At 26.7% G+C, this 14,392-nt stretch overlaps 1 protein-coding gene across 1 annotated transcript in view; it reads left to right on the top strand.

The window, feature by feature from the left end:
* The window catches only part of LOC127290381 (apoptotic chromatin condensation inducer in the nucleus), a 34,864-nt gene extending 29,831 nt beyond the window's left edge, over window positions 1–5,033 (top strand). The window contains exon 6 of the mRNA XM_051318889.1: window positions 1,447–5,033. Coding sequence (XP_051174846.1) covers window positions 1,447–1,738 — 292 coding nt within the window. The 3' untranslated portion in view covers window positions 1,739–5,033. The remainder of the gene's footprint in view (window positions 1–1,446) is intronic.
* The last annotated feature ends 9,359 nt before the right edge of the window (window positions 5,034–14,392 follow it).

The raw sequence follows: 14,392 nt of genomic DNA, 5'->3' as shown, positions 1-14,392 counted from the left end.
TCTACTACGCTAGTGTAATGAGCTTCTGCTCAATAACGAAAGCGACAACTTCCAAACGTCGCGCGCAGCTTTAGCAGACGTTTCACAGTAAATAAAATACAAAAAAGTAAACAAACATTGTTTAAAAAATTGTGAGTTGAATATTTTCTCGGACTCTATGTTTCTTGTGCGGTATTAAAGCTTGAAAAATAAGGAAAATTTTGATCTTTGAACCAATTTATTTGGAGTTGCAGGAAAAAAGTGAATTTTTTGCATTATTTATTGTTGTATTTTTTAAATAAACAATTGTTTTTACTTAAAAAGTGATTTTTTTGGACCTTTATATTAATAAATATTATTAAAAAAATGTTTCATTTAATTTGGAAAGGTTACTCCGAAAAGTGCTAAAAAACTCCTGGAATGGCACATATATATATATATATATATATATATATATATATATATATATATATATATATATATATATATATATATATATATATATATATATATATATATATAAATCAGTAAATGATAAATAAGATTGATTAATATAAAAATATCAAGAATAAAATTTATAAGAATATTAATAATAAAAAATTTAATTAGATAAATTAAATGCACATTTATTCAATTTAAATAAATATTAATCAATATCGTTTTATGATCACAGTAAACATTAATTAAAATGTTAAAATTGAAATTATCGCATACACGTCCCTTCATTCAATACACAACTTTCACAAATAACAATAAAATAGAGGAAATTCGTTAAATGGACGATTGGTAGAATAAGTGATAAAAGTATATAATTGAAAGAATACAATTAACAAATTGGAATTAATAAAATTCGGACCAAATAATCAATGTTTTGCGCAGTGACGCCAATAATTATGAGGTATCATTGTGAGAGTCCTGAATTTTGGTATTGTCAAATATCCTGGAGAGCGTTGGAGCACATTTTCGAGTTCCCTCATACGACTCAGCTCTGAGGTCTGCAAAAGACTTTTCTGGGGCGCGCAACATTTATCTGAGGGCCTTTCCAGAATAGACTTGACGCAAAGCGAACGCTTCAATGCTCATCGAATGGGAATGCGTCGTGTCTGCGTTGCTTTAATGCTGATTCTACACTCACCGAAAACTGAGCGAGCGGTCCGCTTTTCCGTCACGCTTCCCATATTTAATTATACATATATATATATAACGTAACGCAAATGCGGACCGCTCGCGCAGTTTTAGGTGAGTGTAGAATCAGCATGAGCCTCATTCTGGAAATGGCCTGAGCTTGCTACGCACCCACTGGGGAACGCTGCGTGCCCCAGAAAATTCTATTGCAGACCTCAGGGCTGCAATGTGCTGCAACGCTCCCTTTTTTCAGTGTATATCGATGTAAATTTGACAAAATAAATATGTAATGAAATAAATTTGTCCACTAAGATTAATACATTGTTCTAAAATTTTCTGCAGGTTACCATCTCCAGCCAGTTCCTTGGATGATGGAACGCCTCAAGCACGACTATATTTAGCAAACACTTCCAGACAAAATCTTGAAACTATTGTAGAAGCAATCCGTCATCTGGAAGGAGACCATTTATTTAGTGATGAACCTGCTCAAGATGTTCCATTAGCCCTAACGAACAAACCACTCACTACTACAACAGCGTCATCGAAGCAGCGATTAGTAACTAACTTTCTTCAATTCCAACAACAGCAACAAGCTCAACAACGACCAGGTGTCATTGTCGTTAAACATTCGTGATCATCAATTGCCTCACGTCCAAAACAATAATTAAGTGACAAGGTTATAATAATTGCAAACCCTGTGTGTGACTTGGTTTAAGAAATTTCTATTAGCAACCTTGGATTTTGAAGCTTTAATTTTCTTACTTTAAATCATGACTTATAAAGACAATGATTATAATAATATTAGAGAAAAATTTGACATAGAAAAGATGGAAGTAAAAAACGGTAATAACGAAAATTACAAAAGAAAATCACATTTATACTATATATTTCCTCTTTTATTTTAAAAGTTTAATTTTAAAGAATCTCGTCAAGAAAAATTGTTTTTATTTTTTGTTAAGTGCATTTTACAGTGTCTGAATAAATATAAAATTAAATGCAAAAAAATTGAAACATTTCCAATAATAAACCGAAAGAATAGCTGATAATAAAGAATGTGCTTGATTAATCGTGTTGCTGTCGTATAAATTTGACTATAACAGAGACAAAAAATAATAATATTTCTAGCTTGTAAGACAACGTATACTGTATTATAATTACGTTTTCTTTTTTACCTTGTTATAAAAGTAATCTTAACTATTTCAGAGTATATTGAAAAGGTGTGAGAGTAGTAATAGAGTGTGAATGAGAGATACGTATTTCAGTTGAATGCTACTATTGCTATTTTATATAAATACATATTAGAAAGGGAAAACGAGTTCTTTAATCAAAACACATTTATAATAATATTTGACACACTCACACACACAAACAAACACACGCACACACATTGTTGCTTTTGAAATGCTTCTTGATTTAATTTTGTTATATATATATCATTGTTTATTTTTCGCTAATTATTTCTAACATTGAATAGCATTTCATTAAGGCATATTTTATTTTGTGTGGCAAATTACAGTGTGTGAACGAGAAATATTTTTGTTAATTTTTTTTTATCGGAAACTAGTCAAACAAGCGGTCGCGATACCTCTTTCAGTCTTTAAATATGCATAAATAGGATTAAAACAAAGAAAACTATAAATACGACGTTTCAAAATTTAATATGCCAAACAGATGCGTTATAAAGAAAACCATTGCTTTTAATCCTTGTTCAATCAAATAATGTGTTTTCAATATTTACCCTTCTCCATATTCTAATCAAATCATCAACGCCGTCGTCGTTTTATTAATAGCCATCGCGAAAGAACCCAGTGACAAATGCTACTTAATTATATATCAATGCATTTAAAGATAAAATAACTTACGAGTGAGAGTAACTTGTATAAATTTTAGTGATACAGTACGTCATTTAAAATGTATAAAAGTATAAATGATATATTATAAGTAACATATGTATAATTCATAATAGAGCATGAATGTGTGCAATTGAAAAACAGTTTTGCAATACTAAAAAGGTATATACAAACTGATTAAAACTATCATAAAAAGAATTATAAATTGCAACTGAAAACTAAATTACTTAAAATCTTATCGCGCTTTCGATACAAATTAATATGTATATACATAATATATAACCCTTTAAGTTTAAAAATTATAAAACTATTTATTTGTGATAATTCCATATTAAAGACTTGTATCTACCATCCTTTGATATGTTCTTTATTATATATAATAATAATGAACAGGCTTACAAAAAGCTTACAAAGCGCAATGCAATTATTTTACAATAAATTGCAACTTAATAGGAGTGGTTGTGATTCGACGCAAATAATAAATGCTGTAAAAAAATTTCTATTTACTTAACTGTATATAACAAAACTACATACATATATACATACATTTAGACAAGTACTATTAATTCTACTTAAATAAATGCCTTAGACGATAAAATTCTACATATTAGACTAAATGAATTATCATTTTTTTCTTCATTCTACACGGCTAAATACGTAATACAGTTCAATTCAAAGGAATAACGTTAAATTTTAAAAATAATTAAAGTAAAATGCATTACAATTAATAACTTTTGTTTAATTAGTTTTCTTGTATACAATTATTTGTATAAAATTTTTTATGCACAAATTATTTGCGCAGAATCATTACGAACTTTTATTAACATTATTACTATTATGTTTAATATTCTCCAGGAAATATTATTACTATTATTATTCGTATATTATTATTATTATTATTATTATTATTATTATTCTATTCATGGTTGATTTTCATTGACCCTTTATTTAATATAAGTATGTAGTTGTGACATTGATGGGATTAGCGTGAGGATCGTACAAAAAGAGAGATTTTTCCTTAAAAAAAAATGTCATCCATATTTGGCAGATAATATGTGTACAGAATAAAAACTCATTTTTGGTACAGAAAAGAAGAATGAATGAAAGATTGTTATTATAAATAGCAATAAATTTTGGTTATTTATTTTATGAAATTTTGAAGAAAACTCTTAGTTGGACGGACGTGACAGTAACGGATAGTGTAGTGAGAGGGTTGGACTTTTATTTAAAAATAAGAAAAAAATTATGTTGGTGCTTTATTGTAAGGGTTTTTATATAAATATAAAATTTGTTTACTGTTTATTTTCAAAATATAAACGTCATAAACAAAGGCTATCACATGAGCTGAAATTGTCGACAATTACAAAAAAAATCATTTTTTTACATGACTCTCACACTAATCCAATCAACACCATAACTATATAACTATTACATTGAATAAAAAATTTATTTCATTCAAATAATCGGTTATTTGACTATTATCAAATAAATATTTCCTTGAATCAAATATTTTTTATTTGAATCGAATAAATTTTTTTTCAGTGTATTATTATTATTATTATTATTATTATTATTATTATTATTATTATTAATATTATTTTTATTATTATTATATTATTCGGTGCGAGCGATATTAGTATCTTGGCGATATAAATTCAAGTTCATCAAGGCCTAAAAATTTGTAAAAAATATTAATAATTTAATTTAAATCCAAAAGTGATCATTATTATTATATTAATTTAAAAAATAACTTTCAAACTATATAGTACACAAGAAGAAAACGATTAAATCGGTTTTCTAAATGACTATATTATTGACATTATTCTCGATAGATGAGTGACTTTCAGATTAGTTATAAACTGAACACAGTCCGTTAATAAAATAATGTATAAAATAGTGTGTGTATGTGTTTGTAAGTCTTCAAAATTATTGCGCGTGCTGTATACGAAATTGTAAAAAGTGAACAAGCGCATTTAAAAATCTTGCGTCTTCAAAACTATACATATATAAAGACACTGGAATTTTGTGATTCGATAACCACTATCTTGTTTTTCTAAATATAATTTTACCTTTTAAAAATGACTGTTACAATTTATCACCTCAACAATCTATTTACTTTTGTAAAATACTAGAAAAGAAATCATATTCTTCTGTTTTGATTTTCATTCAATTTCATTTTCTTTTATTGTTTTACTTTTTATTCAATTAAAAATCTTCCGCCATAAAATCGTTTTGTATAATACTCTGATATAAACTCTAGAAATATAGTAAATAAGCAATTAAAATATATCTGTAACTAATATGATGAAATTTAAGGTGTCCAAAAATTGTTGATGCAAAATTTTATGATTTTCACACAATTGATGATACTTTTTGAGTAGGTATCTGTAAATGTGAGATTTTTTTGGTTGGAATACTTTTTTTCCAGACGCTGTTGTTATACATAAGGACAGGATTGTCTTATATGTATGGCGCACTTTTTGATTGGACCAACAGATTTAAAAATAATCGCATTTTAATTCCGATTTTAAATTTAATAGATATGACCTTTCGCAATATGCCAAAATGTTAGAGAGAAAAATGCAAACAAATAATATGGCTCTATATGGGTGATTTTTCAGGCTCTGTTTTTCTTATACATTTTTGGAATAATCAATGGGTATTAATATTATTTCACTTCTATTTCTTAGTAGAATAAGCAGTAAAATGATTCTACACGCAACTTAAAATTCACAAAGATATTCTAAAAATTAAAATCACAAAAGAAGAAAGAAATGAAAACTGAAATTTAAATATATTGAAGTATAGAATAATTACTTTTATTAAGAAAGTATACAAAGTGAAAAACGTGTTTATTTATATAGTAAATAATTAAGTAGCTGGATGCTATATAAACGGATTAAGTTAAAGAAATAGCGCGTATTTTTTTATATAAAACTAAAAATTTTTTTTCTAATCAAAATTATTTTTGTAATCCCAAAAGAAATTATTTTCTAAAATATTCAGGATAAATGTAGAATACGTTTTTGAATGGGTTAAAATTATTTATTAATAAGAGAGTAAGAATTTCTGAAACGTGCCACCTAAGACTGAACAAATTTATTTTTTGTTGAAATGTTATTTTTCTTATAGTATTTTATATGCACAATCACCCTCTAAAACGATTTTGCAAAAAAATTTTTTTTTTTTGCTGTTATTAACAATTTAATATTTTTGACCCTTTTTTAAAAAAAATTAATTTCAAAGAAATTTATTGTTCGATTTTAGTGATCTAAACGGCATTCTTCTTGTCTTGAACCATAGTGTTATTGATATTTATTTGGTGCAAAAATATTGATTTTTATTGCAAAAAAAAATTTGTTTATTTATAAACAAATAGTAAAAAACCATGAAAACAATCGAATTTCAAAATGAAAAAATAGCTTCATATACATACTTAAAACCCTTCTGAATAATATTCCGTTGGGAAAAAAATGGCACGCATTCGACAATTGGTCTATTTAAACATTTTTGACAGCGTGCATAGCGCATATGTAATACGTAGTGACACGCGCCGCGCTACGTTCCGCTAGAACTCTAATGTAGGTATTCCATTGAGTATTCCATTCTACAAAGTCTGTGGGAAAATTAATTTTATAATTAAATTATAATCTTCAAATGTTGTTTTAAAAAGAATGTTTCAAATTTGAGTTTACATATTATCATTATTATAAATTTTATTATTGGGTAAGACTCCGTCAGAAATATCACTTGTAAGGGGTCTTTGGATTCGTCTAATCTATATTGAACCTTTTGACAATTATTTTTTAAACATTATTATTTCTGAAAAAATTAATTGGATCTCAATAAAATTTTAATGCAATTATTCAAAAAAACATATCTTTACAAAGTGTTATATAGTTGAAAAAAATTTTGAAATTTGACCCAAAAAAAGGGGGCGGTTCAAATACTACACAATTAAATTCTACATCGTTAAAACCCTACACGTCAAACTATACACAGTTAAATTGCACACCGTTAAACCTTATACAATTTATTTTTTAAATTCTACACACTTAATGTGTACAATGTTAAACTCTACACAAATTTATTTTGTAGTGAAAAATTAATTTCTTTAAATTCAACACGGTTAAATACCACAACGTTAAACTCTACATACATTTCTTTTGTAATAAAAAATTAATTTTCTTAAATTTAACACAGTTAAATTCCACATCGTTAAATTCTACACATATTTATTTTGTAATGAAAAATTAATTGCATAAAATTCTACACAGTTAAATTGTTCACAGTTAAACTCTCCATAAATTTATTTTGTATTATAAAATAAAATTTGTTTAACTCTACACAGTTAAGTTGCATATTGTTAAACTCTACAAAAACAAATATTATAACATAAAATTAATTTTAATAAATTCTACACCTTTAAATTGCACACCGCCAAACTCTTCACATAATGATTTTATAATAGAAAATAAAAATGATTAAATTCTACACAGTTAAATTGCTCACTGTTAAATACTAAACAATTTATTTTTTAAATTCTGCACAATTAAATTCCACATCGTTAAATTCTACACAGATTTATTTTATAATGAAAAATTAATTGCATAAAATTCTACACAGTTAAATTGTTCACCGTTAAACTCTCCATAAATTTATTTTGTATTATAAAATAAAATTTGTTTAACTCTACACAGTTAAATTAAACACACTTAAACTCTACACACACTAATCTTATAATATAAAATTAATTTTATTAAATTCTACACAATTAAATTACACACCGTTAAACTCTTCACAAAATTTAATTTAAAAAAAATAAAAATTTATTAAACTGTACCCCGTTAAATTGCACATTGCAAAACTCTAAACGATTTAGTTTTTAAATTCTACACAATTAAATGCTACAATGTAAAATTCTACACAAATATATTTCGCAATTAAAAATTAATTTCGTTAAATTCTACATAGTTAATTTCCACACTGTTAAACCATACACAAATTATTTTTTAATTGTACACAATTAAATTGTACAATGTTAAAATCTACGCAAATTTATTTCATAACAAAAAATAAGTTTTTTTTAATTCTGCACAGTTAAATTGCACACCGTTAAACCATATACAATGTATTTTTTAAATTCTATACATTTCAATTGTACAATGTTAAACTCTGCACCAATTTATTCTTTAGTGAAAAATTAATTTTGTTAAATTCTACATAGTTAATATCCACGCAACGTTAAACATCAGACAAATTATTTCTTAAATTGTACACAATTAAATTGTACAATGTTAAACTCTACGCAAATTTATTTAAAAAAAAAAATATGGCGGACGACTTTTTTGAAAATAGATCCAATTTTCTTGAAAATTGTTACTCGGGGGTTTTTGGGGTCGCTGATTACGAATCTGATATCAGATTTTCAATATTTAAAATGGCGGATCCAATATGGCGGATGATTATTTAAAAATTTGGTTGCATTTTCTTGCAACCTGATTATTGGGAGGTTTTCGGGGTTGCTGATTACGAATCAAATGTTAGTTTTTCAAAATTCGAAATGGTGGATACAATATGGCGGCCGAATTTCTTGAAAATCGATCCAATTTGCCTGAAAATTGTTACTGAAGGGTTTTCGGGGTCGCTGATTACGAATCCGATGTCAGTTTTTCAAAATTAAAATGGCGGATGTTTATTTAAAAATATGGAAAAAACACAAATCTCAACAAGCGGACTACATCTTTTAGCATTCTAGAAAGATATTTTTTCTACTTTCATTTATCTACATTCATTTATTAGATCCGCCATTTTAAATTTTGAAAAACTGACATCGGATTCGTAATCAGCGACCCCGAAAACCCTTGAGTAACAATTTTCAGGCAAATTGGATCGATTTTCAAGAAATTCGGCCGCCATATTGTATCCACCATTTCGAATTTTGAAAAACTAACATTTGATTCGTAATCAGCAACCCCGAAAACCTCCCAATAATCAGGTTGCAAGAAAATGCAACCAAATTTTTAAATAATCATCCGCCATATTGGATCCGCCATTTTAAATATTGAAAATCTGATATCAGATTCGTAATCAGCGACCCCAAAAACCCCAGAGTAACAATTTTCAAGAAAATTGGATCTATTTTCAAAAAAGTCGTCCGTCATATTTTTTTTTATAAAATAAATTTGCGTAGAGTTTAACATTGTACAATTTAATTGTGTACAATTTAAGAAAATATTTTGTCTGATGTTTAACGTTGCGTGGATATTAACTATGTAGAATTTAACAAAATTAATTTTTAATTGCGAAATAAATTTGTGTAGAATTTTACATTGTAGCATTTAATTATGTAGAATTTAAAAACTAAATTGTTTAGAGTTTAACAATGTGCAATTTAGCTGTGTAGAGTTCAATAAATTTTATATTTTTTTAAAATTAAATTTTGTGAAGAGTTTAACGGTGTGGAATTTATCTGTGTAGAATTCAACAAAATTAATTTTTCATTTACAAAATAAATTTGTGTAGAATTTAACAGTTTAGAGTTAAACAGAGTAGAATTTAACAAAATTAATTTTTCACTAAAGAATAAATTGGTGCAGAGTTTAACATTGTACAATTGAAATGTATAGAATTTAAAAAATACATTGTATATGGTTTAACGGTGTGCAATTTAACTGTGCAGAATTAAAAAAAACTTATTTTTTGTTATGAAATAAATTTGCGTAGAGTTTAACATTGTACAATTTAATTGTGTACAATTAAAAAATAATTTGTGTATGGTTTAACAGTGTGGAAATTAACTATGTAGAATTTAACGAAATTAATTTTTAATTGCGAAATATATTTGTGTAGAATTTTACATTGTAGCATTTAATTGTGTAGAATTTAAAAACTAAATCGTTTAGAGTTTTGCAATGTGCAATTTAACGGGGTACAGTTTAATAAATTTTTATTTTTTTTAAATTAAATTTTGTGAAGAGTTTAACGGTGTGTAATTTAATTGTGTAGAATTTAATAAAATTAATTTTATATTATAAGATTAGTGTGTGTAGAGTTTAAGTGTGTTTAATTTAACTGTGTAGAGTTAAACAAATTTTATTTTATAATACAAAATAAATTTATGGAGAGTTTAACGGTGAACAATTTAACTGTGTAGAATTTTATGCAATTAATTTTTCATTATAAAATAAATCTGTGTAGAATTTAACGATGTGGAATTTAATTGTGCAGAATTTAAAAAATAAATTGTTTAGTATTTAACAGTGAGCAATTTAACTGTGTAGAATTTAATCATTTTTATTTTCTATTATAAAATCATTATGTGAAGAGTTTGGCGGTGTGCAATTTAAAGGTGTAGAATTTATTAAAATTAATTTTATGTTATAATATTAGTTTTTGTAGAGTTTAACAATATGCAACTTAACTGTGTAGAGTTAAACAAATTTTATTTTATAATACAAAATAAATTTATGGAGAGTTTAACGGTGAACAATTTAACTGTGTAGAATTTTATGCAATTAATTTTTCATTACAAAATAAATATGTGTAGAATTTAACGATGTGAAATTTAACTGTGTTAAATTTAAGAAAATTAATTTTTTATTACAAAAGAAATATATGTAGAGTTTAACGTTGTGGTATTTAACCGTGTTGAATTTAAAGAAATTAATTTTTCACTACAAAATAAATTTGTGTAGAGTTTAACATTGTACACATTAAGTGTGTAGAATTTAAAAAATAAATTGTATAAGGTTTAACGGTGTGCAATTTAACTGTGTATAGTTTGACGTGTATATGGTTTTAACGATGTAGAATTTAATTGTGTAGTATTTGAACCGCCCCCAAAAAAAGTCGAGATTTTTTAAATCGTTGCTATATACTATATTTCATGTAAAAAAGTAAAATATTCCTTATAATTTCTCACAATTATTTGTGCAACTAAAATTGGACTATAATCATAAAGATAAGCAGGAAAAAAACAATAAATTCAGTTAGAATATTTATAAGTTTTTATTATACATAATAATAATAATAATAATATGTTAAATTTGAAACATTCTTTTTAAAACAACATTTGAAAATTATAATTTAATAATAAAATTAATTTTTCCAAAGACTTTGTAGAATAGAATACCTACATTTGAGTTCTAGCGGAACGTACCCTGGCAGATTGCATGATGCGAATGCTCCACGAAATTAGCAGAGCATTCGTGAAACACGAGGTTACGATTGAAATTTTGTCTCAAACATATAAAAAATGATGAAATATATAGTTAAATGATTCAAACAATAAGATTTATTTCTTTATGATGACTATTATAAAAAAATTATAAAAATTTAATGTTTTTATTAATTTTAATGTATTACAGTTTATTATGAACATTTGTCGATAAAATCAATATAACTGCGCTTTTTAGAAGGTAGGTGGCAGAACTCTTTTTTTCCTTTACTTAAATAATTCCAGTAATTTTTTTATCAAAAGCAAATATTTTATTTGTTACATTGAAATATTAGTCAAAAAAAATGTAGAGGAGAGTGGGGAGTCGTGCATCACCTTAATATTTTTAATATGGCAATTAATATGACAAATTTCAATTATTGTCATATTCTTTTCTCGTTAAAAACTAACTTTTTAAGTCGTATTCGTTATTTTTAGAAGCATTTACCGTGTCCTTCCAGAAAGTGAGTTAAAATTTGTTTCTATAAGCTTTTTGTCTTTTCAAAGTGATCACAATGTTTAATGCATAAAAATTATCTGTCATTAATAACTTTTCGAGGTACACAAAAAAAATTCGCAAAAACATTTGATGTATTAATTATTTTATGACTCTTTTAAAAATGTCGAAAGTGGGGAGTTGCGCCTCACATCATATTTAACAGATTTTAACCTGTAGACAGATTTCAATTGCAGTTTTCAATGCAGTTTCTTCTACAATTTACACCTAAAAGAGTAAAAAAATAATAACAGCCAAATGCGAGTAGAGGAAGACACATTTTACCACCAAAAACGCATCCAAAACCATGAAAAAGTTCCCAAAAATATTCAATTTTTCTTAGACAGATCTTTTCTTTGCATTTTCTTGCGTAAAGTACACCTAAAAGTGTAGAAAAAATGTTGAGCCAAATCGGAGTAGAGGAAGACACATTTTACCACCTAAAACGTATCCAAAACCATGAAAAAGTTCCAAAAAATTTCTAATTTTTCTTAGACAGATCTTTTCCTTGCATTTTCTTGCGTAAACTACACCTAACAGTGTACAACAACATTTTGAGCCAAATCGGAGTAGAGGAAGACACATTTTACCACCAAAAACGCATCCAAACCAATGAAAAAGTTCCCAAAAATATTCAATTTTTCTTAGACAGATCTTTTCTTCGTTATGAAAAGGCGAACATAAAATGTATAGCCCACTTTTTGAATAATCCAAGATATTCGAAGAGAATCGCGTATTAAGGTCAGATTTTTCATGAAAATTAAATTAACAGAATTGGGCTTCTAATAAACATGGATCCCTTCGTTATGAAAAGACGAACAACAAAAGTATGGCGCACTTTTTGATTTATGTAATATATTCGAAGATAATCGAATATTAAAGTCGGATTTTACGTGAAAATTAAATTAACAGATTTGGGCTTCTATTATACATGAATCTCTTTGTTATAAAAAGGCGAACAAAAAATGTATGGCGCACTTTTTGATGTAAGCAATATATTCCAAGATAATCGCATATAAAGGTCAGATTTTTTGGGAAAATTAAATTAACTGAGTTGGGCTTCTATTATACATGAATCTCTACATCATAAAAAGGCGAACAAAAAATGTATGGCGCATTTTTTGATGCAAGCAATATATTCCAAGATAATGGCAAATAAAGGTCGGATTTTTTGGAAAAATTATTTTAACAGTTTTAGGCTTCTATTATACATGAATCTCTTCGTCATAAAAAGGCGAACAAAAAATGTATAGCGCACTTTTTGATTAAACCAATATATTCAAAGATAATGGCATATAAAGGTCAGATTTTTTGGAAAAATTAAATTAACAGATTTGGGCTTCTATTATACATGAATCTGTTTGTTATAAAAAGGCGAACAAAAAATGTATGGCGCACTTTTTGATTACACCAATATATTCAGAGATAATGGCATATAAAGGTCGGATTTTTTGGAAAAATTATTTTAACAGTTTTGGGCTTCTATTATACATGAATCTCTTCGTCATAAAAAGGCGAACAAAAAATGTATGGCGCACTTTTTGATTACACCAATATATTCAAAGATAATGGCATATAAAGGTCGGATTTTTTGGAAAAATTATTTTAACAGTTTTGGGCTTCTATTATACATGAATCTCTTTGTCATAAAAAGGCGAACAAAAAATGTATGGCGCACTTTTTGATGCAAGCAATATATTTCAAGATAATGGCAAATAAAGGTCGGATTTTTTGGAAAAATTTAATTAACAGATTTAGGCTTCTATTATACATGAATCTCTTCGTTATTATAAGGCGAACAAAAAATGTATGGCGCACTTTTTGATTAAACCAATACATTCAAAGATAATCACATATAAAGGTCGGATTATTTAGAAAAATTAAACTAACAGATTTGGGCTTCTATTATACATGAATCTCTTCGTTATAAAAAGGCGAACAAAAAATGTATGGCGCACTTTTTGATACGAGCAATATATTGCAAGATAATCGCATATAAAGGTCAGATTTTTTGGAAAAATTAAATTAACAGATTTGGGCTTCTATTATACATGAATCTGTTTGTTATAAAAAGGCGAACAAAAAATGTATGGCGCACTTTTTGGGTAAACCAATATATTCAAAGATAATGGCATATAAAGGTCGGATTTTTTGGAAAAATTATTTTAACAGTTTTGGGCTTCTATTATACATGAATCTCTTCGTCATAAAAAGGCGAACAAAAAATGTATGGCGCACTTTTTGATGCCAGCAATATATTCCAAGATAATGGCAAATAAAGGTCGGATTTTTTGGAAAAATTTAATTAACAGATTTGGGCTTTTATTATACATGAATCTCTTCGTTATTATAAGGCGAACAAAAAATGTATGGCGCACTTTTTGATGCGAGCAATATATTCCAAGATAATGGCATATAAAGGTCGGATTATTTAGAAAAATTAAACTAACAGATTTGGGCTTCTATTATACATGAATCTCTTCGTCATAAAAAGGCGAACAAAAAATGTATGGCGCACTTTTTGATGCGAGAAATATATTCCAAGATAATCGCATATAAAGGTCGGATTTTTTGGAAAAATTTAATTAACAGATTTCGGCTTCTATTATACATGAATCTCTTCGTCATAAAAAGGCGAACAAAAAATGTATGGCGCTCTTTTTGATGCGAGCAATATATTCCAAGATAATCGCATATAAAGGTCGGATTTTTTGGAAAAATTTA

The sequence above is a fragment of the Leptopilina boulardi genome, unplaced genomic scaffold (assembly GCF_019393585.1).
Source record: "Leptopilina boulardi isolate dan_hultmark-lab unplaced genomic scaffold, ZJU_Lbou_2.1 LbouV2_64, whole genome shotgun sequence".
In the NCBI taxonomy this organism is placed as follows: Eukaryota; Metazoa; Arthropoda; class Insecta; order Hymenoptera; family Figitidae; genus Leptopilina; species Leptopilina boulardi.
The sequence above is the reverse complement of the archived record's forward strand: the minus strand, read 5'-3'. Positions and strand labels throughout refer to the sequence as shown.